The 26,127-nt window shown below is 38.5% G+C and overlaps 1 protein-coding gene across 2 annotated transcripts; it reads right to left on the reverse strand.

The window, feature by feature from the left end:
• On the reverse strand, positions 1–26,127 carry OGA (O-GlcNAcase). 2 transcript variants are annotated; one of them, XM_029245057.1, is made up of 16 exons: positions 25,499–26,126; positions 22,120–22,171; positions 21,565–21,662; positions 19,887–20,017; positions 18,093–18,264; positions 16,806–16,904; positions 14,623–14,907; positions 12,776–12,934; positions 11,319–11,932; positions 10,753–10,927; positions 7,261–7,346; positions 6,212–6,316; positions 5,433–5,518; positions 4,959–5,151; positions 3,580–3,739; positions 1–2,136 (listed from the first exon to the last, which is right to left on the reverse strand). In XM_029245057.1, exons 1-16 carry the CDS (start codon positions 25,695–25,697, stop codon positions 2,000–2,002), a joined length of 2,751 nt encoding a protein of 916 aa, XP_029100890.1. In that variant the 5' UTR covers positions 25,698–26,126; the 3' UTR covers positions 1–1,999. The 2 variants fall into 2 exon arrangements, 1 of the variants encoding a protein (XP_029100890.1); XR_003796997.1 differs by lacking the exon at positions 7,261–7,346 and having other exon boundaries at positions 25,499–26,127.

The following is a 26,127-nucleotide window of genomic DNA, read 5'->3' on the forward strand; positions in this document are numbered from 1 at the left end:
CACATTCACTTCAAGTTTTATTTTGCCTCTTGTATGGTCTTCAGATGGTTTTACAGTTCGTTTTCTACAGGAACTGAGCTGTGATCTAAACAATCAATGGAATACCACCCAACCGTAATAAATAGTCGTAACAATAGAAGATAGATAGCATAGCACTGAACAATCCTAGCGGCGTGGACATGTTTCATAGTTAGCTCTGTGACCAGAACACCAGCCAAACTTATTAAAAGCCAAGATAAAGCTGCAGCAAACTTGCTAAAAATCCTGATTCCACAGGATGACGCCCATGGAATGAATCCTCCAGATAAAATGCTAGAACTGTCCACTAGTGTACAAAATGTACTTAAAAACCAAATGACATTAAGCCGTTTTAAACAGTATCTTGTAGCAATCTTCCCTTCATCTCAGCCCTTGAAAACGCAAACTTGGTTCCCGTCGTCCAACATACCTTACATATCCTGCTATCAATTGCAGGTTTCTAACCCTGAATGTGAAGAGGCCTCCTTTGTTCATCTCACCCATTCACACTCACAGGCTTTGGTTGAAAGTCACTAAGTACAATGCTTTAAAAGACTCTCTTTTCAAAGCCCACACTGATGGAAATCTATGAAAGAAAATATGTTTTAAATTTCCTTCTCCTTGACCCTCCCCGCTCTCAGCTCAAAGTTAAACTGCTGATACAAAACTGCAGGGAAGCAAGATAACAAAATACTGTTAACCATCTATGGAGAAGCCAGCCAGCCATGATTAAAAAAATGAATCCTGCAGAGATTACCTGCAAGCCTCATGCTCAGAACCCTTAAACACACCAAATCTAAATTAAAATACTTGAAAGCTTTCAGAACCTGTGGTTAAAGGAAAGAGAAAAGGGTAACCGTAAGTCATTGGTTAAAGTGTGCTCATTTTAAATTTGATACAAACATGCAAGAACTAAAGACTCTGATTTAATAAAACCAGTAGTAACAGGTCTTGAAATTAAAGGACAACTGACCTGTGCGCAAATGGGATCAATCAGTCCCTGAACCCTACTTGCCAGAAGTCAAAACTAACATTTCACATGCTGACCTGAATTGAGGTTAATTTCCAGAAGTGACGGCACTTTGCAACAGACTGAGTCCCATGAAGTTAGACTCTGGTACCCAAAGTGGTCATGGCCTAGCCCTAGGTGGGAGGCACTTCGAAAATAATAAAACTTCTAAAAAAACAAAGACAAAAGTAAAGAAAATACACTTTCCACTGATTTACATATTCAAAGTGCCATCTTGAATCACACCCTTTCATTTTCAAAAGGAAAATTACAAAAACAGTAAACACAAAGGATAGTCAGGTTACAGCTAGTTTAGTTTATATACAAAATAATTTACAAGTTTGTCACTTTTAGGCTTTTGCCACAAACAACTGCACATTTGTCCCTACAAAGCACAATATGCCTGAACCAATAATGGTCACGAGACAACTGGCCAAGGCTTTACAAAAAGCAGAAAAACCGCCCAAATTGAAATCATTTATTCAGCTTAAACTATGCCATAACCATCCCACTCGGACTCTCCACCCTGAAGCCTCTGAAACCAAATCTTTCTCATCTTTGCCATGTCCCCAAAGAATGAGGTACATTTCATTTAATAAGCCAAGGAGGATGACAAATGATTTTGATTACTCTTAGGTAAGAAATGCAACCACACTGGATGCAGAAACAGTGCTGACTACATTTATTGAAGACCCCCTCCCTATAAGCCCACGTAAGAGGTCTCAGCACCTAACACAAAACCCAATAAGGAGGCCCACATCTCTTTCATACAGGATTTACAGCAATACTATCTTTTTCCAACCAGCGAGTAGTCTCTAAGCATGATGAGTGAGTTTTACATAGTCCTCTTTGTTTCCAATCTGAATTAGCCGATCTGTTGCCGCTCCAGAGGCTGAGCTGTATGAAGACCCCAACCACCACCCACCAGGTGAAGTGAAGAGACTTCCCAACAGTTCATAGTGCCAACAAACGTCACAGGCTCCGACCAAGTATAACCACATCCTTTGGAAATCCTTCCATTTTTGCAATTTCAAAACAGCCTAACTTGCTGTAAAATTCCAAAATTCTTTTATCATCAGGTCTCACTTCACAGAAAGCCCCTCGAGAGCCTAGGGGGGGAAAAAAAGAATCAAAATATAAATGTCACTTAATTCGTAGAATTATGAATATGAATTGTAATTAATCTCTAATATATTTCAAAAAGATCATAGTACTGGCTTATCTATACCAGCCTCTAAATTTCATACTTTTTGAAATTTATATCAAAAGTCAATATTTATATTCATCAATACTGCAGTGATAACTACCTTAAAGTGATGGATATGTTAACTAGCTTTAATATGGTGATTATTTCACAATGTATTTCAAGTCATCAAATTGTACACCTTAAATATATACAATTCTTAATTGTCAAATATACTTCAAAAAAATTTTTTTTGCATGGTGAGTAACACTCTTCCCCAGAAAGAAAATCTTTTGGCAAAGAGGTTGTAAGAAACCTCAAGGCAAAGGATACCTCTGTTGAATGTTATATTTATGTAAAGTATCTTTGAGGGACCCACAGGGCAGAGCCTATTCCAGCCTATGTCACAAGCCAATACAACCAGAATGTGTTTTATATGTTAAAGACATGCCTCATACACCTGCATGATTCAGTTCCAAGCACAACACTGAGAATTATACTTTCATCGAACAGAGCTGTTTAAATTATCCCACAAAGGGGACACCACTGAATCAAATGATATAAAGATGCAACAAAAGTGCATCCTCACACATCAAGAACCCTCTAATTAGTGCTCAACAAGCTGCCCATTTTTGTACTGCCAAAGGCTAAAAAGTTGTTTTTGTTTTTTTTACAGCTTTAAAAGGTTGTTTAAAAAAAGAACATGCAGGGCTTCCCTGGTGGCGCAGTGGTTGAGAGTCCACCTGCCGAGGCAGGGGACACGGGTTCGTGCCCCGGTCCGGGAAGATCCCACATGCCGTGGAGCGGCTAGGTCCGTAAGCCATGGCCACTGAGCCTGTGCGTCCGGAGCCTGTGCTCCGCAACGGGAGAGGCCACAACAGTGAGAGGCCCGCGTACCGCAAAACAAACAAACAAACAAAAAACATGCAATGGAACACTGTATGTTGCCTTTTTAAAGCCTAGAATACTCAATATCTGGCCCTTTACAGAAAAAGTTTTCATACCACTAAGGTACAGCAAAGTATTTTTGAAGGTTTAAGTAACAAACTCAAAAAACATCAGCAACTCTGCATTCCTAAATGAAGTCTTCCCGAGGTTCGTTTAATTTTCAACTATCATTTATAAGTCTTCTAGCAAAATAAACGTACACTTCTCATTTAATTGGGGCTCAAAAATAAGCATTCATAGTGTAAAAGAGCAGTATTTTTCAATGATTAATACACATCCAATTCTTGCAGCACTAATAATTCAGAAGCAAAACCATAAATGGTGAAGGGAATGTAAATTCACTTCTTTCTTTTTATCCTAAAATAGAGTCCTGTCCCCACATAACCCCACATAACCAGCAACTCTACAAATATGTACTCACCATTAGCCTTCAGTGAAGACAGGAGGCAAGCCATCATGCTTTTGGCTACACTTGGATCAGTTACTTTTTTGTGAATATCCATCTTTATCAGAGAAGGGAAGTTGGCAAGGAAAGTTTCTGGCAACACTTCCTGCTCTTCATGGAAACTCAACATAATTTTCTGTAAAATTTAGGAAGAATCTCTTGACTTTCAGTAGCTACTCATTATGAATCCATATATCCCAACTACAGAACTCAGTAACAGGAAAAGGAAAGCAATATTCAATAACTCTTCTGGTAATTATAAAATTACCACATGCAGAATTAATTAGCTTATAATTCTAGCTGAAGCATTTTTATTTTTTTAAAAGTTTGTTTAAATGTAATGTGGTATACTGGATTGGATCCTGGAACAGATAAAGGACATTAGTGGAAAAACTGGTAAGTAAGGTGAGGAGTTTATAGCAATGTACCAAAGTTGGTTTCTCAGACTTAGGACAAATGTAGAAAATGGGTGAAGGGTATACTGGAACTCTGTATTATCTTTGTAACTTCTGTACATCTAAAATTATTCAAAGTAAAAAATAAATAATTCAAAATAAAACAATTTTTTAAAAGTTTGTATTGCACAAAAATGTGAATGTATTTAACAGTACTGAACTGTACACTAAAAAAATATGGTTAAAACAGTAAATTTTATGTTATGTATGCTTTACCACAATTTTTTACAAAAAAGTTTATAAGAGACACACTGGTTTTTCTTCATAGGTTCCTATGCTGAGAACTGTCACATATGGAAAAGCAACACATCAACAGCTCAATCACCAGCATGCTGCAGTCATGTCGATGAAATCCCAAGTAAGGGAGCCTACTCCAACCCAGCCTCCTATTACATAGAGACAATGTCACAAATACGAGTCCAAGTATATTCTCTAAAAGTATTTATTGAAAATAAAAATTATCCTCAAGAAGAAACTATTTTTAAAGTTTATTCCTATTAGTTTTTAATTACCATGAGAAATGCATTATTGAGAAAGTAAGTTAGCTTCATTAGCACGCAAATGAGAGATTTTTAATTACCTAAACTTGCCCTGAGTACCCAAAGAAGAGACCATAACATCCTTAAGTTTGGTGCTTCAAAACAGAAAGGGAGGGAGAAAGAAGGTTCTTTAATTGTCTATGTTGTGCTTTTACTTGAGAAAGTATTACAACAACACTTCCAAATCAAAAACCGTAGGGAACAGTGGAAAATACCATGCTAATAAGAATAAGCCCTAAGAATTCTTCTCTGTAAGAAATTTAGTAAGCACTGGGATTTTAAGATATATCTGCTTGCTTTTTTAATAAGTATTTTATTTTCTAAAAAATTACCATTGTATAATTCTAAATCTGTGTATTACCTCAGCCTCAGAGAGTTCTTTGTCACCATTTGGTTTGGTATACTTCTCCTGCATGAAGGGAATCCAGGAAATTTTACATTTTTTAATGAAGGGGGTCACATCTACAGTGCCCAGGGCATAACCACATATGCCATCTTCATCTTCTAGGACAAAACAGTAATCCAGGCTGAGGGAAAGCAGCCCTCCTACTAACCTGCTCACAAGAAAAGAGACCAGAGTGAGTTAAGTTACTAACACAAAACATTAGAATTCAGTGATGTAAGGCCCAATACACTCGAATGACAATGCATGGAAACTACATTCGATGTAAATACAAACTGAAAATATACACATATTAATGCTCAGATTTTATTACAACTAAAGTAGGACTTCTAAAAAACTCTATTTCCAGTCAGCACCTCCCCTCAACCTGATAAACCTGGCTATGAAATGTCTACTCCCAAATCCAACAAATCAGAATACTTCATCACATACTTGTCTCCAATAAGGTCAGGCTGACTCTGAAAAGGTAAACCGACTCCATCGTCATACATTTCTCTGCAAATCTTGTACACGGAAGCCTGAAAATATAATCTAGTTAAGCAACACATCAAGAAAAATGGCAACAGAATTTAACAATATGACTCATAAGTCAGAATGGAATTCCAGAAGAGGGAGTAACAAAACGTTTGGCTTGTCATAAATATCACCTCTGCTTTGTTAAATAGAGATTTATTGAGTCATATTTGTAAAGCCAGTAGAAAACAGCATGGTTATAGTAAACAGTGAGAATTGCTTTGCAGGGGATAGTTTTAGACAGTAAGTAGTGGATTCAAAATCCAGCAAACTATGAGGCTGAGTCTCTCTCAGTTTTCTATACATCCCAAATGTTTAAAACATGTTATTGTCTTTAAGCAGGCATGCTTTTTATTTCTATAGCTGATTATCAAGCAGCCTGTAAGCACTTCACAACTGAAAACTGCAGAAAATATATAGGAGAAAATCAGCTGAGAACAACTGATCATTCAGACATCGTTCAGTAATTCCAACTGTGAATACATTTCATCTGTTTTTTTTTTTTAAAAGAACTGACACGAGATGTTGAGTCTAAACTCCTTCAGCTCTTCTTTAAATATCCCATGTTCAATGTTTTAGTTAAACTTTCTCCATCTAAAGTTTTAAGACACAAAACTGATTCTTTTAACCAGGGAGTTCAAAGGAAAGGATTAAGTGTTCACCATAACCATACACCAAGTTGACAGGTAGATGATTACCTCATCTTTAGGAAAGTATGGTCTGATAGTATAAACTTTGGAGGTCGGAGTCAGTGGGGGTGGTTGAAAAAAGAGGTCATTTGCCCCATCAATTGGCAGCAAACGCTGTGGGGAGAAAAAAAGGGGAGATGATCAGTGTTGGGAAGATATTTACTTTTAATGAGTGTGCACTGCAGATTACCAACTTAACATTAACTGGCTACTGCAGGCAGACCTAAAGAAGAGGGGTGTGCTATGCTTTACTAATAAAAACACCTCTTTGCTGGGGGAGGGGAGTGCTTCTGAATAGAAATTACCCAAACTGAGTTACATAGCTTTAGTGACATACTACTGGGGATTTAAATATACAGTAAAAAAAAATTCTATTCCAATTATGACAAATCTATCTTTTAAACCAATCTTATATAGACCATCTCTCACTAAAAGATGGCAGAACAGACTGTCAGGAGGAGAGGTTTGGTCTGAAGAGGGTTATCTGTCCAGGAGACGCTTTATCCCCAAAGCAATGCGCTTCAGTTTGCTGTGCGCAGCAGAGCACCTGTTGGGGGGAGAAAAGTAGAGCACCTGAAAGTCCATGAACAAATTCCAACACCAAATAAACTTCATATTTTGTTCAAATTTTCATTCCTGGACTGTTCTTTCAAGTATTACTTATAAAATAATTGGGAAAATACCCAAAAGCCCTTTCGCCATTCATTTGCATAATCATTCATCCTTTTTGCTCATGGAGTTTCCACTGGCAGACAAGCATGCGCGCATTGTGCATTGCGGGCGCAGATTAAAATGCTGTGCGACCTGCAAAGAAACAATGTGAAGTGTATACCTAGAGCCGCTGCGCTTCGCAGGCGCGGGGGGGAATTGGCAGCATCTCCTTCAGAAATTACTGCGAAAGAGGAGGAAAATTTGATTTAAAATCCAGCTATGTAACTAATTGAATTTGGGACTAGAAAGCCTTCGGCAGACCAATCCTTCCAGCCATCTGATGCGCAACACAAGGTTTCTCATAAGACAAAGAAAACGTCAATTCAGTTGTGAATTCATATTGATACCTGGAACTCTCCTGCTAGACCACCTCTAAAGGCCCAGGGTTCTTGGTCTCCAATTAAGAACTGTGCTGAAGAATGACTACGACACCCTGTTGAGATCAGATCCAAGCGGAGAACGTTACGAGAAAGGGGATTTCCTGGGGTCTCAAACGTCCAACAAACTAACAAACACTTTGTGGAAACAGCTCTCTAACAATAATAATCCAGGGTTTCAGGACAAGGCTGTGATAATAATTTTTTTTAATTTGTAATGGAATTTCAATACTGATGTTCCTTCCTCTGATCAATGAATAATCACTGTTCTAGTGAAAGAGTTCTACCCTTTCTTAAATTATTGGAAGGAAAAAGTGTCAAGTTTGTCTGGGTCACGCTTATATATTCCCTAGGTACAGCTGTAAAAATCAAGGCAGCTGCTTGCTCTGTAGCAAAATTACAGTAACTTTAAAGTTAAGTGAAGTGAGATTGACGAGACATTTTATTATCACAGCCCATGAAGGAATTAAACTTGTCTGAAGTCACATTTTACATTTTGAGGAAGGGTACAGGGAAGGGAAAAAGGGGGGGAAAGGGGTTAATCTTGTCAGAAAACTAAGGTCAGCAGAATAAGTAAAAGAAATTATTCAGTAAGTTGACAATGAAACACAATGAGTACTTTTTCTTTCTTTTCTGACAAGGACAATCCAAATTCAGACTTGGCTAGTAACAGTATCAGTCTGACAGATTCTGAGAACTAAGGAGAGCCAACTGATGCTCCTAATTTGTCCACAGCTAAAACATACTTTCCTTCAAAGTATGACAGTATCTGGCTCCTCTGATCAACCACTATCATCTTTGCAGTGCACTTAGCTCACACATGGAGTGGCAAGCTTTGAGGCCCAAAAGTCAGCATTTAAGGTCACCACTTAACCAACTCCACAGGCAATAAAGGAAGCTAATAATAAGAGATAATTAAAAGCAAATTATAATTGCCTTCCATAGGCAATAAAGGAAGCTAATAAGATAATTAAAAGATAATTTGGAGGCCAAATCAAAATCACCTGCCTAGTCTTCTGACAAGATAAAGCAGCGCAATATAGTTCTTTTCCAATTGAAGACAGCATTCTACCTCCTGTTCAAGTTAACAGTCTCATCAGTACAATACACAGTGTGCTAGTCAGACAGTCCCAAAGCAAACCAATTTTTTTGTTGACAATTCAGGCCCATTAAGAGATTATATCCAGGGTTGTCATTTTTCAGGGGTAGGGGTACTTAAAAATATATAGATATAATGTAATATTTGTAAAATAAATATGAAATAGGGGGTCAAAATTTAGGTTATGAAGAGAACCTGCCCCATTCCATAGCTCAGTGTAAACTTACACTGCAGGAAAAAACTACACGTCTCAAACTTTAAGATGAGCCAATTTCCCCTACCCCCCACTTTGAGACTACAACATAACTAGCACTTCCAACTATTACAATAAAAAGCTGCATGTACGAAGAGCTGTATAAATGAAAACATGGTTAATGCCTCAGTCGCTGCGCAAACGTGACTTCAGTTCATGCCTACTGCCCTTAAATCTACCTGAGCTACCTCACAGAACCTTTTAAGTTAAACTAATTAATCATGACGCGCTGTGAACATCTGCCGCTGTCCATCCAATAGTAGTAGAACTTGTGCTGAGGATTCTCCCATCTGTACACAATGGGGAAGAAGATAATAGAAGTCGTTAGTAATCAAAAGTACTGTATAGCCACATTCTTTAAAGGACTGAATGCCAGCTGGACTGGAGACTAGAGGAAAAGAAAGGGTACTAATCAGTAACTCCCTGAAATTACTACAGAACCATGAAAATACTCTCTTTGTCGTGAGCTGTTGTAAAGCTATGTGGATGCCTAGATGATTATTTAAAGCTTCTAAGATGCTCTGACCTTGAGACTGTACAACAGCTATATACAATCTGGGAAAGCTGCCCCCATAACTGCACAGTACAGAGGTAAAGCCTGAGAGGAAAAAGCAGCAGTACTGTATATAATCAAGAATCTTTAGTAATTCTTGAATGAAAAGCTGAGTATCAAATGTTTTAAGCAACACTTTCTCAAACTTAATAATCCGGATTACAGGTTCGAAACTTAAGAACTTCAATCCCTATAAGGGTTAATTATATCCTCTTGGCCAAAAGCCTGGAAGGCAAATGCCATCATCCAACAATCAATACAGAGGTTTTTCCTAAGCCTAAGGGCAGACGTGTATCATAGAGAAGAGGTATCTTGGAGCCTTTTAACAAGAGGAGGTCAAAATTCTCTTTTACCTGTTGTGCTACATATACAGGAACCCAAAATTCTCTATTTTCTTTTTCCCCAATTCATTTATTCATTTTTTATTTTTGGCCGTGCCTCATGGCTTGCAGGTAGTGCCCGGACTAGAGATCGAGCCCATCCATGCCCCCTGCAATGGAAGCGTGGAATCCTAACCACTGGACAGTCAGGGAATTCCCTCTACTTTCAAATTAACAATGAGAGACTCTATTTTTAGCTGCTAATTAGTTGTATCACAGGAAAAATTTTTTTTTATATTTAAGAGTCCAAAAGTATATATGCAGAAAGTGAGAAATCTCTTTGCTGCTACTCCTGAGTTACTCTAAGCTCACCGTGTTTCACACTTCTATTTCACAGCCAAGAGTATGTAACCCATCATAGTATTTGTGACTACTATGAAAACTATGACATGTCAGTTAGCCTTGCTGCCTGCTGTGTGCTATGCATAAGTCCATTAGATATTCCTTATAGCTGGATTGAAAACCTGGAAATGAAATGAGATCCCTGGAGAAACTTGGCCATGCTGGTGCTTTTTACCAAGTTTGAAAATTTAAAAAAAAAAAAAAAAAATCACTGTTTTCAAAAGAGAAGTCCATTTAATGAAGCAGAGTTTTCAGGGCATTGCAATTTTTATCCCCTGCTAAAACCAATTACTTGGTAGAAACATAAAGAAAAAGCTCTGTGAAATAATACCAAGTAGCACCAGAATAGCCTACCACTAAAGCTCGCATGCGCACAGGGCTGGGAGGATGGCTTCCTCTTTCCAGGCCCCCTTAGGTCATTTCGGCAATTGTTCTGTTAAACACAGCATTAATGTCATCAAGACACAGCAAGCAGCAGAGAGCTTACAGAGTCACAATTCATAGTGTCTCATCTCCAAATCAGATAAAAGTGGTATACATGGTTCCATCCAGGAAGCATTCAGTCAGAGCAAGTTAAAGTCAGTACTTTCTAACACATTTTCAAGATATTTATGCTGAATTAGCCCAAGGGAGAAAAATCAACATACTCGGTATATTTACTGAGGCTTGCACCTCAAGTCTGTAACAATGGGTACACCTTTGAAATCTAGGCAAAGAATTTAAACACAGCTGGAAATTCGTCAACTCCCTATATGTTTTTCTCCCTGTGGGATAATGTCTTTTTTTTTTTTAAGGGACAATGTATCTGAGAAGAGATTACTCCTGGTATACCTACCTAACCACTGTACAAAAGACTTCACCATAGACATTATACTCTTGATATCCCAAACATAGGAGTACATGTCATAAAGGATTGTCCTGTTGGCACAATTGGAGAGCCGAGTGAACATGCCCATCACTAGTCCGCACATCTCTTCAAACTTGGCTGCCCGCGACCGCCATTCTTCAATCTATTGAGGATCAATAAAAACACTCAAAAAATTGAAAGTTTAACAACAATCTAAAACACAGTTTATAAACTAAGCTGTTTATGTTATCAGGTACCTGCAAATTTATACTAAACATTAAAGAATCAATGGGCTTAAACTTTTAAAGACAAACAATAAAAGTTTGTCTCCCCAAACTGACCAATATTCCTAATATAATCAATTTTGACTTTCCTTCATTCTTAGCTACTACAAGGTCAAACTAAGAAACTGTATATATCAGATTCAGCAGAGTCCGTACCTACTTTACGGAACACATTCTAAGATGTGGTCAATTCTCATTTAAGACCTCCCCTGTATCAACAGCATGGGGACCCATCCAGGCCAGAGAAACAGGTAAATTAAGCATACTCACTTTTTCAGAGTCTTTTCCTTTACAATTGACACTGACAACACTGCTATTTGCTCGAAGCCACTGGAACTCCCGTAACATCTGTGCTCCTTTGGGTCCATGCTCATAAGGAAGGTAGAATAGGTCAGCAAGTAACTGCAAATCCTCCAGAGTTACTGGTTCTGCAGTGTACAAAGGCTTCTCATTTGGACCAGGCACAAACTGCTCCTTGTTTGTCTGTTCATCAGTCTGCATCGGGGCAATATCACTAATGCAATCTTCCTGCATAGACATCTCTGGGGATTTTGATTCAGCTATGCTCTCTTTATCAGTGTCCATTGGTTTCAATTCCTCTGCCATTTTAGCTTCAACAATTTCAGTTAGTATTTGATTGTCATTCTTGTGGTCTGTCTCTTCCTGTTTTTCCACTACCATGTCCATGGGTTCCTCATCTGGCTGTTTCTTTTCTTCTTCCTTGGTCAGAGCTGTAGGCTCACCACTCAAGGCTGCTCCCTGGCTCATAATGGGCTCCTGGTAAACGGTTGTAACTACAGTTGTGGCATTTAAAGAGGGTGCTGCAACTAGAGGAGTCCCATCTACTACATTTGCTTTAGCCCCACTGTGTGCAACTTGCCTACCTATAAAAACAAATTGCCAGAGATAATCAGAATTAGAAACAGAACAAATTAGATCTAGAGAAATGTTTTCTTCTTACCATATCTCTAACTAAGAGCCTCAATTTGAGATTCCAAATAATTTGAGCCCCAAGAAAGTACAATATCTCTAAACCACTGGGAGGTGGGGAAGGGAAGAGAGGAGGGGAAACACAGATCATAAACATGCCAACACCTATTACTTTCTTCTCTTTTGAAGCTGTGTATTTAAAAACTACTTCAAAAAAAGATATTTTAAAAACAAATTAGCAGGCTTCCCTAATGGCGCAGTGTTTGAGAATCCGCCGGCAATGCAGGGGACACAGGTCCGATCCCTGGTCCGGGAAGATCCCACATGCTGCGGAGCAGCTAAAGCCCGTGCGCCACAACTACTGAGCCTGTGCTCTAGAGCCCGTGAGCCACAACTACTGAGCCCGCATGCCACAACTACTGAAGCCCACGCGCCTAGAGCCCGTGCTCCGCAACAAGAGAAGCCACCACAATGAGAAGCCCACGCACTGCAACGAAGAGTAGCCCCCGCTCACCACAACTAGAGGAAGCCCACGAGCAGCAACAGAAACCCAACACAGCCAAAAATAAATAAATAAAATAAATAAATTTATATATATATATATTAAAAAACAAATTAGCATTCCATCAAAATAAAAGCTACTTAAGACCAAAAGTAAAACTTAAAAAACCTTATCCTCTAGATTCCTAAATTTCATTTTGCTTGGCAGGCCTATAAGAAGACACATCACAAATGTCCTTTACTTTATGTCTCAAACAATGTGATCCAACCCCCTTACAAAGAAAGGCCAAACTCACTGCTGTACTGATGAGGTACGCCAAACTCCTGCAACCATTCTGTTAAAGCTAACTTTAGAGCCATCTGTGGACTATAGAGTACATCAGTTTCTATATCTTCATCACTGCCTTCATTTTCTAACTTTATCTGGATCGACACAGTACTGTCTTCGCTATCAGCTGCAAAAAAGAGAGAAAGAGCACAAAAACAGTTTTCATTACAAAACACTAATTGTTACAGTAAACCCAGAGAAGCAAAGAACTGGAACAAGAACAAACCTTAAGCATAATATGCAAACACAACCAAGACCCTTCACTGAACCGCTTCACCCAGAATAGTCATCTAAATGCATTGCTAAATGTAAAATTCCAATTGAAATATTAAACATTAACTTTAGAATCACTGGACAAGGCAGTCATAAATGTCCACTTATTATCAATTATTGGGAATGCAAGGTTAAAGGCACTATACTTCCCATAAAGAAGATTCCCTACCCTTCAGGGGTTTATAACTTAAAAAGGCAAATAATTATGAAAAAATAATGGGCACATTAATAAATGCATTGAGGGGAGAAGAGAAAATTGATAGAGCCCACATATGAGCACAGATAATAAGCATATAAAAGAACCAGGATAGCGGTAGAAAAAATTAAGTCTGAACTCTCTTTGGCTTCGTATTCAAATCCCACTATTCTTAGCTTTCCTTCTTATTTCCCTGCACACAGGCCAGTCTGGCTAATGTCCACTAGTCGTTAACATGCTTCATGCTCTGCCTTAAAAGAGGTAGATACGAACAGCCATGTATACAGAGAGGATTGAGATTATATCCCTAACTCTGTGTTTTTTACTGGGGAGAGGGGGGTGGCAATGACTGAGCCTTGAAGGGAAGCATTAATTCAATAAACAGAACTGGAAGTAGGGGTACAGAACTGAGAAACAGAACACAACTTTCAACTACATACCACTAAGCACCATAATGTGACATTTCAATACCCCCCAATGGGCCAAAATTCAGGTAACTTGAAATTTTCAGTGTCTAGTATTTTCATCTCTAGCCCACCAACCCTTTAATGCCCTGCAGACTTTACTCATACTTCAACCCAGTGTAAGTAACTCCTCCTCTATGAAATCATTTACCAGCACTTTCGCTTAGCAGAAGTTATCACTGCCTCCTGTGTTCCCCCTAGCACTCTGTAGATAATAATCTCAGCACTTATCATTCTATAGTACAGTTGCCTATCTGCTTTACCTAACACCAGACTAAATGCCTATCTGCTTTATCTAACACCAGACTAAATTCTTTCAAAGTAGGGACTATTTTATTCTTTGCATCCTTAGTGTCTGATAAATAGGTGTTTAAATGTTAGTGAATAAACAACTAGTCAGCATTCTCCTACTTGGAACTCAATTCGGAATTTTTCATAAATAAAAATCAGTAAGCCAATGTCTAAAATGAGAAAATGTCTCATAAATGTAAGCTGAACTTAAATTATATATTAAGTAACTCAGAGGAGAATATTTAGCCATCTAAAATACACCATTTAATAAAATCACCTGAAAACACAAATTCAATCAGAATTATTCAAGGGATAATAGGAACACTAAAAGACTACCTTGTCTAGTTACTCAGACTTGAAAGGCTAAGACACATTTTAAAAACAAAGAACTGAGGCCAAGAAGTTATTAAGTAACTTGTGCAAAGGCAGTCCAAGCAGCCCTTTTTCTATCATATACATCTCATTCACAGGACTAAACAACACCTTAAAAAAATCCTCTTAAATCCTGATGACAAAAGAATGCATACTTGCCAATGGTTCTACTTAATCCCAACTCTCCTCCCAAAGTCAAGAATTAAGTCATCTACTTACTCATCACTACATCTTTCCTCACTCCATTCATGTTTGACTTGTACCAGGTGGCAAGGGTGTGGATAGCAACATAGTTGGCTTCAAATTCACAATTTGGATTAGTCAAGACTCCTTTTAACCGCGGGATCAGTTCTGTAGATCTTCCTTTGTATGGGCCCAGAAATAGTCTCTTCTGATCATAATCATTAGCATGAATGTTATCCCAGATTACTGGAGCTCTCTTAATAATCTTAGAAACCTCTTCAATGGACTCTACTGGAATTTCTTTAGAAACAACTTTGGGACCTAGAAATAATGACCACCATTTATTAAAAGACTCTCATACAAGACAGTGGCATGGACATATATACACTACCAAATGTAAAATAGATAGCTAGCGGGAAGCAGCCGCATAGCACAGGGGAGATCACCTCAGTGCTTTATGACCACCTAGAGGGGTGGGTAGGGAGGGTGGGAGGGAGGGAGAGGGAAGAGATATGGGGATATATGTATACATATAGCTGATTTACTTTGTTATAAAGCAGAAACTAACACACCATTGTAAAGCAATTATACGCCAATAAAGATGTTTTAATAAATTAATAAATTAAATAAATAAATAAATCCTCAGAGGAAATTTTTAAAAACAAAAACAACAACAAAAAGACTCTTGGGCTTCCCTGGTGGCGCAGTGGTTGAGAGTCCGCCTGCCGATGCAGGGGACATGGGTTCGTGCCCTGGTCCGGGAAGATCCCACATGCCGCGGAGCGGCTGGGCCCGTGAGCCATGGCCGCTGAGCCTGCGCATCCGGAGCCTGTGCTCCGCAACAGGAGAGGCCACAACAGTGAGAGGCCCACGTACCACAAAAAAAAAAAAAAAAAGACTCTCATACATGGTTCTTCAAAATATACTGCATATAATTATTTTCCTTGTTATATTTTATAACAATTTTTCTTTTTAAAATAACACAGCAATATGTCCTTTGACTCAGCTTTATTCCCCTTGCCCTACATTTCCTCAGATCAGATTCTCAGAAATAGAATTAGTGGTTAAAAGGTAGGAATATTTAAGGTTTGGGTAACTTTCCGCAAAGTGATACATCAGTAAAAAAGAAATTTCCATGTTAACCATTTTTTACCATTATAATATATCCTCAATTAGACAAAGTCTAATTAACCTAAACCCCGGGAGGATTTCTGCCCTTAATTCTTAGAATGAAAGCTAATACAGCTCATCGATTACTAACTGTCAATCCAGCATTACAGCTTTCATTTTATAAAATACAACTTTCTCCTAGTGCTGGGATCAATACCTGTTAGCCCAGATCCCTACAGATCTATTGTTTACCAGTAACTGATATTCAGACTCACTGAAAAATCCTCAAAGATTTTTTTTTTTAACATCTGTATTGGAGTATAATTGCTTTACAATGGTGTATTAGTTTCTGCTTTATAAAACCTCAAAGATATTTTTAATACTAAGTGAAGAATGTGTACTTTGTAAAAGAAAGAGAATTAAAACAAAATGTTCTGGTTAAGGCTCAGCTTTTTTTTTTTTTTTTTTTTGCGGTACACGGGCCTCTCACTGTTGTGGCCTCTCCCGTTGCGGAGCACAGGCTCCGGACACGCAGGCTCAGCGGCCATGGCTCAAGGGCCCAGCTGCTCTGCAGCATGTGAGATCTTCCCAGACCGGGGCACGAACCTGCGTCCCCTGCATCGGCAGGCGGACTCTCAGCCACTGCGCCATCAGGGAAGCCCAAGGCTCAGCTTTTTAAAAGTATCCAATTAGGGGCTTCCCTGGTGGCGCAGTGGTTGAGAATCCACCTGACAAAGCAGGGGACACAGGTTTGAGCCCTGATCCGGGAAGATCCCACATGCCGCAGAGCAACTAAGCCCATGCGCCACAACTACTGAGCCTGCGCTCTAGAGCCCGAGAGCCACAACTACTGAAGCCCACGCACCTAGAGCCTGTGCTCCGCAACAACAGAAACCACCGTGAGAAGCCCGCACACTGCAACAAAGTGCAGCCCCCCCTTGCCGCAATTAGAGAAAGCCCGCGTGCAGCAACCAAGACCCAACATAGCCAAAAATAAAAAATAAAAATAAACTTTAAAAATAAATAAAAGTATCCAATTAACCAGAACAACCAACTCCCAAGGTCCTAGTTAATTAAAAGTTTTACTGTCTAAATCTTATAAGACTTACCTGTCCACAGCACCTCAATTCCAGGTAGGAGCTTTTCACCCACAGTCCTTAAGTAAGGAGACTGAGACACATTTGGATAACAGAAAGTGCCACAATATTCTGAATGTAGGGGGAAAAATTAATCAGTAAAACAGTCAGGAGTGAAATGGTCATGAGTTTTTGAATAGGGATAAAAATGTCTACCAATTCTAAATTATTTTCATCCAAATGATAAAAGGCCTCCATGTTACATCCCAAAAGAAGTAAACTCAAGTGGGTAGTTCATTTATGACTCAACTTAAAAAAAAAAAAAAAGAATCAAATCATAAAATCTGATATTCTTCCTCTAGTATTAGGACAGATCAATCCTTATGGTCCTATGGTCACCAGAAATACAAGTTTACTAAAGAAATAATTAGAATTTTTAGCATTTTCTACATAATTCTGAATTGCCTACATTTCTCAGTTACAATAAGAGGCCAAACAGACTGGATTCATAATATCATAATAGAAAGAATGCAATATTAGGCTCCTGGCTATTAGTACTCAACTACAATTGATTATAATTTGCAGTGAATTAAGTAATTACCAAGTATGATCTTATTAAACACTGAGTATTCACATAGTATCAGACCACTGAGATAAGGTTCATGGCTCACAATACTCTAAGACAGACATATACACAGTTAAATAAATCAGTCTAAAATTTCTTAGAACTTTTTTAACTCTTCCTGAACAAGAAGTCAAGCCTAGGGAAGTTTTCTTATAGGCTGAATTTTGAGAGGCAAAAAAAGAGAAAAAACATTTTCAATGGAAGGAACCAGGGAGAGATAAGAGGGGGGAAAAAAGAAAAAGGGAGAAAAAATTATTAAGCTTTCTATGCTGACTACTGGAAGTTAAGAGCCCAGATGGGAGTGGGAGGAATGAAAAGGGATACAGATATGCAAGGGCAGAAAAAAGGAACAAGTAGGAGGATATGAGAAGTGACTAAGTTAAAAGCAATGTAAATTTGCTTTTTTCTAGCTTTCATTTTTATAATACTATCCCCTCCTCTAATCCTGAACATGTAATGTTCATATACTTCCAGTACCAAAAAAAATACATAAAATCTTTTGCCTATTCAGTTGTCATTTATTAATCCCTAAAATCTCTCCAATTTAAGATGTGCCGAAATATCTTCTAGAAAAAGAATTCCTACCTTTATATACCAAAGGGAGAGGAGACAACACTATAAAGCCCATACATGGTCTTTTGAAAGTTATATATTTCAAAAAGACTAGTTAAATATAAAGCTATTATATACAATACCTGTGGGACAGAAGAGGAAAGTTTCTGGCTCTCCTAGGTACTGATAAATTTCATTTGTGATGGAGACCTGGGCATGGGCAAAAGAACTGAATACCTCTTTGTCAGCTGCACACATATTATGGTCAATATCATCAAAAAGCAAGGCAAATGACCTGCATCCAAACTGAGAAACCTAGGAAAAGAAAAAAAAAAAAACAAGATGCTTTACCAGCTCATCTTACAGAGTAAAAAGCACAGGATTTCAAATATTAAAGTATATACTTAATAGTTATACTTAAAAGTCAAATATTTTCCTTAACAGAATGTTCAATGCCAAGCCACTGCCTTTATATTTTCTATGTTAAACAGCTAGACAGTTGTGGGACCCATTTTTTCATTTGGGTTTGAATGCAATGTGCCAGTATGTCTAACAAAGCTTCTATAATGCAGCTTATCCTTCTACCTCCTTCACTGCCAACTATAGAAAACCAAACAGAAAAAAAGAAAAAAACCCGTGAACAATAAATAAACTCTAAGACATGACAAACCCAAGTAACCTGTTCCAGTCAAGATACATTGATGCTAATTAATTTCTTTGCACATTTGCACATAAATCTAGGCCATCAATCAGAAAGACCAACATAGTAGAATATGATCAAATAGGTAAATAACCTTTTAAAAGCTTATTCACAGAAATTTAACTACTTTAACTTTTTTTTTTTTTTTGGCCGTACCACACGGCTTGTGGGATCTTAGTTCCCCGAAAAGAGACTGAACCTGGACCCAGCAAAGAAAGCACCAAGTCCTAACCCCTGGACCGCCAGGAACCTCCCAAACTACTTTAAATTTTTTACCAGCCATTTTAATGCCACCAATAATATATACCAATAATATATATATATATATATATATATATATATATATATATTTTTTTTTAAAGGCCACACTGCGTGGCATGCGGGATTTCTTAGTTCCCTGACCAGGGATCGAACCCGCAGCCCGTGCATTGGAAGCACAGAGTCGTCCCCATTGGACCGCCAGGGAAATCCAATATAAACTTTTGCTTAAAGAAACATATATAGGGGACATCCCTGGCGGTCCACTGGTGAAGACTCCGCACTTCCAATGCAGGGGGTGTGGGTTCAATCCCTGGTAGGGAACTAAGATCCCGCATACCACATGGCCAAAAAAAAAGAAAAAAGAAACATATATATATTTTAAAAAACAGCACACTTACTTTACCAAAAAACATGTGCAGCTTTTATGTTAAGTAGAATTTAGACTCCAATCAGGTTCACCAACAGCTTACACGTTTACCTAGTTTTTCTTCTCATTTTGGGAAACTAGCCAATCATGTCCAAACTGAATTACATCTCTTGTCCATATAACTGAGTGAACCTATTTCTATAACCTCACTCAGAAATTCAGTCAGGCACCCAACAGAGTTTCTGGAAATGTGACTCTGGACCACTCAGAATTTCCTGGAATCTGAGGTAAGTCTCCACCTCAAGTCTATATTAAGAATCTCTGGGAATGGAGCCTATAAGAACCCTTTTAAGCATCACTTCTAAGCACTGTTTTAAGGCAGTTCTTATGCAAACTGAAGTTTGAGACGCAATGGTACCTCCAGTAAAGCTCTTTTGACTCACTTTAGAAAATATTCCTCTTATCAAAAGAGTTAAAGTAAAAAAATTTGTACAGAAACAAAGAAGTACTATGAATTTGGTTTCCTTTTTACATCATAAAAGCAACTCAGAAAACTTTTAGTTTCATGTACTGATTCAGGGAAAAATAATGAAAAAGTAAGGAAATTACCTGGTCCAGTTTGCGTTTCAATGTAGATACTTCCTTGGGGTTAGAAAAGGTAATATCCAATCCAGGTGAGATAGCATAGATGAACTCTATCTCATATTCCCGTGCAGCAGAGATGAGAGTCATAAGTTGCTCTAAAGAATAGAGTCCATGATTTAAGAAAGCACCACAAAAACTAAAAGAGCCTTCACCTTCAAACTGAAGGTTATTTTCTCCAATTTTCAATGAGTCAAGAAAAAAAAAAGTCCCTTAAATTCTACAAAATTGTCAGGTCCAATGTGACAATACGTAATGGCACAAACCTGATGAGATTTAACGTCACCCTGAACTCAATAAAAGCATTGCCATTTCTCAAAAATACTGAATTAAGCATCAATTCTCTTACTGAATACAAAACATTTTTATTTCCTATAGTATTTGAGAGGTATGCTTTTGTTTTTGCTGTCTCTGTACAACTGGAATTCCTAAATAAATACATCTACATATAGCAACTTTATAATTTGGAAAAAAAGAAAAATGTGTTCTTAAGAACCAGGGTTAAGTGATGGCCTTAACAATCTTGACATCTTTGTAACTACAAGAAAAATATTCATCACAGTTTTAAGTCTCTAAAATGTGAAAGACAATTTTCCTAAGTAAACTGACATTCCATAATGTCATAATTCCATAATTCCTAAGTAAATTGACTATTCCATACCACAGGATATATCCTTAAATAACTTTCAGTGGTATCTCAAGATAGTCATTTGACTATATTTTGATCATATTAAATTTCATTACCAGCATCACCAGAAAATAATCAAGTTGAAGACACTTAAGTTATATAGAGTAGTAAACAACAACACTAGATTGAGTTTTAATTGCTTTTCATATTTTAAGAAAACCTTCTGCCTTCAGTGCCTTGACTGGGCTCTGTAACCAGATATCTTGTTAGCTACCATTTAATTCAAGGTATGAAAATGTTCCCCCATTCACTCAAGTCCCCAAAGAAAAGCACCACTTGTCTAATTTACTTCTCTTATTTATGAACTTTATGTAACTAACTCGACATAAGAACACATGTAACAAGGATAGTTCAGGATGGCTTTTCACTTCAGTATAGGCCCAGACTAAGGTGAGGCCCTTCTTCATTTTAAATAAAGACAGGACCAGTAACAGAAATCAAGTGGTCAAGACCAAGCCATACTTGAGCCTGAAGCAAAAGGATCAGTAGTACTAACCCTATCTTTATTTAAAATTTTGGTATTTTGTTCGTGGATTTTTTGCATTAGTTCTGGTTTAAAAAATGGATAATAAAGTATTATTTATCTTGATTACTGATTTTTGGAGTCCTTTAAAATCTGCACTGCCGGCAGGCCCCTCACTTGCCTTGCCCTAGGCCTAGCCCTGCTTCAGCACCTCTTTGTCTAATGGCCCACTGTTTAGTCCACTGGCAGAAGTTAAAAAGCACAATTTATGACCACAGAACAAGTGAAGTCAGACTGGTATACCTGTAAATCACACCATGGCTACACATTGTTAGAGTTACTCTTTCAACATGCACTAACACACAGAGTAACCATATAAAAGAAAACTACCTACAAAGTGAAAGTGGAATACTTAATTCTTGTACAACTACATTTAAAATATAGCTGTTTTCTTCATGTACTCAGAATTTATGGATTAAAAAGAAAAAGATTACCAGCTTCCTCCACTGAATACATCTCTCGCCAAAACATCCTATGTTTGTAGTCATCTTTTGGAGCATACAGATATGTATTTAATTCCCATTTCTGGAGCCTTAAGAGGAGAAAAAATTACATGTATATAAACAGGCAACATGTATAACCTGTAAATCTCACTTTTTTTCCTTTTCTTGGAGCAGCTCCGTCTCTTAAAAAGCTAATATTCTGGGGCAGTAGCTTTTAACTTTTTTGTAATCCAGTGGAGTTGTAAAAAATTAAATATTATAAGGAATGTCAACCTATTATAAACAGTCTTAAATAAAAACACAACAGTTCTGAGTAAGACAGATGAGCCCAAAACCTATCCAGCTTTCCCAGGAAAGTTTGAGAACCACTGCCTTAGGTGAAGAAGAGGAAAAAGACCAAGGTAAAGTAACTTCTGCAACTGAGAAATCATCAAACTGCACCTGGCCTATTCAGTGTATTTCCTCAAACAAAAGGAAATGTTAAAAAAAAAAAAAAAAGGAAATGTTAATTGTTTAAGACTCTCCTTCACATAATAAAAAAATTACCTTCTAAAGAGTTCTTTTCTCTGCTCCATAACCCATGGTCTTCCATAAAATCCTAGATCCAAAGTAAGAATGAAATTATAAGAATGTGATAATCTACTGAGAAAAGCAGGTTACAATACATACAATACCACTTTGTAAAAAATATGTACAATATACAAAGATCTGAAGGATGTTTAGTAAAACATTAAGGTATTTTGGGGTGATATTTTACAGTGATTTTAATTCCCTTTTTGCTTAGGTAAATTTTCTGATTTTTCTACCATGAACACATTATTTATGTGATAAAGTCATCTAAAAATAACTAAACATCATCTCTTTTCACTGCCAAAAAAGACTAAATATATTTAAATCTAACTTTTAAAAAGATTATCTCAATCTTACAGTGGGGAAAGGGGAAGCAAAGTAACCACAAACTGCTAATAATAACAATTACTACCTAGAAGGGGAGTTAAACCACTTTTAGAGGGGGAAGGGGTGAAAACAAGTAAGGTAGGGAAAAAACCAGGGACAGAATTAGAAAAGAATCTGATTCATCTAGTTTTATGATGGCTTCTTTTTTTTTTGGTTCCCAAAATTATAAAAGGGACCCAAAAAATGCCTTAAACTACACTCAACAAATTCAACATTGGAACTGGCCCAAACAGGAAACTCTCAAGCAATCTCAATTCCAGAGCAAATGTATATGAACAACTGAAAATTCAAGAACGTGACTCACTCCAGAGTATCCTAGATGGGGGCAAAGCAATAGTAATGCACACTGCAAGAAACAGAACTGCAGAATGATGACTTAAGTAGTGGTATAAGCACCAAACTGGTATTTAGAGTTGTGGCTTGTGCTAATCACACCTTACAGCTTGCCTAACCTTTATTTTCCACCTGTCTCAGTCTAATCATCTGCAAGAGATAAGGACCACCTCCCAGGAGTATCATAAAAGTGGTTCAAACTGTGTTTTGAACACATAATGTTCCTTACATACACACACACAGTTTAAGAAACTAACTCAAAAACCAAAATTTCTGAACAGTAATAAGCTCCACTCTAGATAGAATGGTTACTCTGCACCACAAAGACAATGACAGGCCAAAGAAAAATTCGTTACATACTAATACATGAAACTGTCCAGATTGACAATTCAATGGTTACTCTCTTACAGGTGATTTAAAGTATTAGGTAAATTTCACAAGTCTTTATAGCTTTCCTACAACACACTGCATTATCATTTTTCTCTTAAGTAGTAGGCATTAAACTTTCCTTTAGAGCTGCTTCAACATGAAAAAAAAATTTGTTTTTTCAAGTGACTAACACTTTAATCTTCAGGAATCCTACCTTTGCTCTTTCAGAGTAAGGTTCATGGTTTTAGTTAATTGGCACCGCAAAGAGGAAGCAGTGCTGTTACACATGAGTTAAAATCAACAAAGGTCTGTCCATAGAACGTGCAACACTATTCACTTCATTAAACTGAACCTAAGATGAACTGGGGGCTTTGGTGATTATGATGTGTCAGTGCAGTTCATACTTGGTTTAAAAAAAAGTCTTAAAAAAAAAAAAATTAACACTCAGGGTAGATGTTTTTAGCAAAACTTTTGTTTCACTTTTATATATGTATACATATTATATATGTGTGTGCGTTTGTTGGATTGTGATGTAAAATGTACTTTTTAGATCAAAAAAGTTTGCAGGCCACTGTAGTTAAATTATACTGGCAAATAAAAGCACAAATTAACCTCAAAAATAATAAATAAATAAATAAAATCAACAAAGGTTTGTGAGGGAAAGAAAAGCAAAACAAACACCAAAAAAATATCAGGTGCTCAGTCACCAAGAAAACATACTAGGGAATTGGAAGGAGAAAAGATGACAGATAAGACAATTCTAAGTAAACTAGTTCCCTTTTAATACTATTCTGAAAAACAAACCAACTGATCTAAACCACAACTAACTTTTCTCCATAATTACTGAAGGTGTAATGGACAGGCAAGTTTCCTTAGATTCACTTTAGTCTAGCTCTAAAATTTCTAATCCCCCAGCACTCCTTTCCCACCCTCCACCCCAAGATCTTACATAACAAAGCACAGATTCTAGCTCTATATATACATCAATGGATAAATCAAACAAAGCAATCATGTTTTCATAAACACTGACTCCAGTCAAATACACAGGCAGTTTTCCATTCTGTTTTCCCGAAAATTCTGCAAGACAGTTAACTTTGCTGAATCGTTTCATTCCTTATGGTAGCTGCCAATTAGTCTGTTCTCTCCTACAATCAAACTTTATCTAATATAGCATAACCACCACCCATCTTTCAAATGAATACTCCGTGAGTACCAAAGCTCTCAACCAAGAGGACAATCCTTCTTTCCTTTTCCACATCTTTCTGTTTTTTTCATAAAGACCAGTATTTTCTACAGTGTTACTCCTATGCCCACCACATATAGGGGAGAACTAATAAAGTATACAGCTAAGAAACCCTGGGTCAGCCAAAATACTTCAGAAAGTTCAAATACATGCTGTACTCCAGGAAAGAGCAATAATGAAACTGATTCATGCTTAGCTTAGAATGCACAGCCGAACATTTGTTCATTACATTCATGAACTGTGATACAATCTTCTGGTCATTTTCCCCAACCACCAAAAAAGTCCATCATTCCTTTTAAATGGAAACGGGAAGGAAGTGAGAAGGGAACTTTTACACCTCTTCTGCAGTCACTAAAATTCCGTATCTCAGATACTATTAAAGTCAAAGCTTCATCCCTCAGAGGCAAGGCACAGTAGTTGGCAAAGGGCAATTTTCTAGGCTGCAAATCAATCTTCAAAGGGTGGGGGGTTCGGGACTGGCCAGCAAAAAAACAAAAACACAAGTACAAACAAAAAAACACAAGAACAAACAAAAATTCTAAGCAAAAAGGAATTTGTACAACTGTAAGACGACAGTTCTTCTCTTCACTCCAGGAATACAACTAGCACACCTGTACGGTAGTCTTTTTTCGAAAGGGTGGGGACAACAAAACTACACACCTCTCTCCATTTTAACACAAACCACCCTAGAGAACAACATACCAAGGTACAAAGACGTAAAACTCAGAGCCTAAGACTAGGCTCCTTACACCGCTTCCATTGGAGCATGCCTGGCTCCAAGCCCGAGGCGGGTGGGGTCAGGCTTGTTAATAGCCAGGAGGAAATTCGACGCCGTTTCAGAACGCGAAAAAAGACCTGCCCATCCTCTCGCCTCTTCCCTCATTTCAGCAGGGTCAAATTGCAGACCCAAGGGAATAACCCCCTTTTAGAGCCCCCTGCCCCCGCAAAAAGGAAAGAACGTATTACTACTGGGGTGGAGAGGGAGTGAGGACGTTCTTGCCCAGCCCGCGCCACAACGCTCACCTTCCACCACGCCACAGAGGAACCTCCGAGCCCCTCCTGCCGCCCCGGCCACCGCTGCTCCCCCGGCCCCGGCTGGGTTATCTTCTCCAGGGGCTGGAGCTGCCTGCGGCTCCAACGATGCGCCCGCGGAGGCGGCAGGGTTGGAGTTGAGCTCGCTCTCCCGCTCCTCCAGCGCCGCCTGGCTCTCCTTCTGCACCATCCTCCTGCCCCCGGCCGCCGCCACCTCTGCAGGTCTTCCTCCGCCTCCGTCCGTAGGGCCGCCGGCCCGGAGAGCCCCAGAAAGGGCCTCGGCTTTAAGCGCGCGCCCCTCCGCTCTTTCCCCTCCCCCTCTGCCCTTCCCCCTCCCTCTCCGCAGGGACCCTAATGCCCGGATGAGAAGGGCGGCGGCACCAGCGCGAGCCCTTTGTCAGCCGCAGCCTCAGCCTTAGCTGGGGAGCCGGAAGCCTAAGCAGAGAGCGAGGCTGCGACCTCTCGTTCGCTGGAGGCAGATGGCCAAGGCTCCTTTTCTCGTTCTCAGGTAGCTTCTGCTGCCCTTCCGATAATCCTCGTACTCCCGCTGCCTCCTCCCGAAGCTCCTGGATCTCCTCTGCAGCTGCCCCTACCTCCCGCTTCCTGTTTATCCGCAGTGC

Source organism: Monodon monoceros, unplaced genomic scaffold (genome assembly GCF_005190385.1).
Source record: "Monodon monoceros isolate NGI ecotype Baffin Bay Population unplaced genomic scaffold, NGI_Narwhal_1 Super_Scaffold_4, whole genome shotgun sequence".
In the NCBI taxonomy this organism is placed as follows: Eukaryota; Metazoa; Chordata; class Mammalia; order Artiodactyla; family Monodontidae; genus Monodon; species Monodon monoceros.

Bases quoted from the DNA above. Each gene is read 5' to 3' on its own strand.
- OGA (XM_029245057.1), bottom strand. From the start codon at position 25,697: ATGGTGCAGAAGGAGAGCCAGGCGGCGCTGGAGGAGCGGGAGAGCGAG. The intron at 18,265-19,886 runs GTAATTTCCTTA...TTCTTTTCCTAG, and splicing joins TGAAACGCAAACTGGACCAG to GTTTCTCAGTTTGGATGCAG. The intron at 10,928-11,318 runs GTGAGTATGCTT...GATCCTCAATAG, and splicing joins AAGGAAAAGACTCTGAAAAA to ATTGAAGAATGGCGGTCGCG.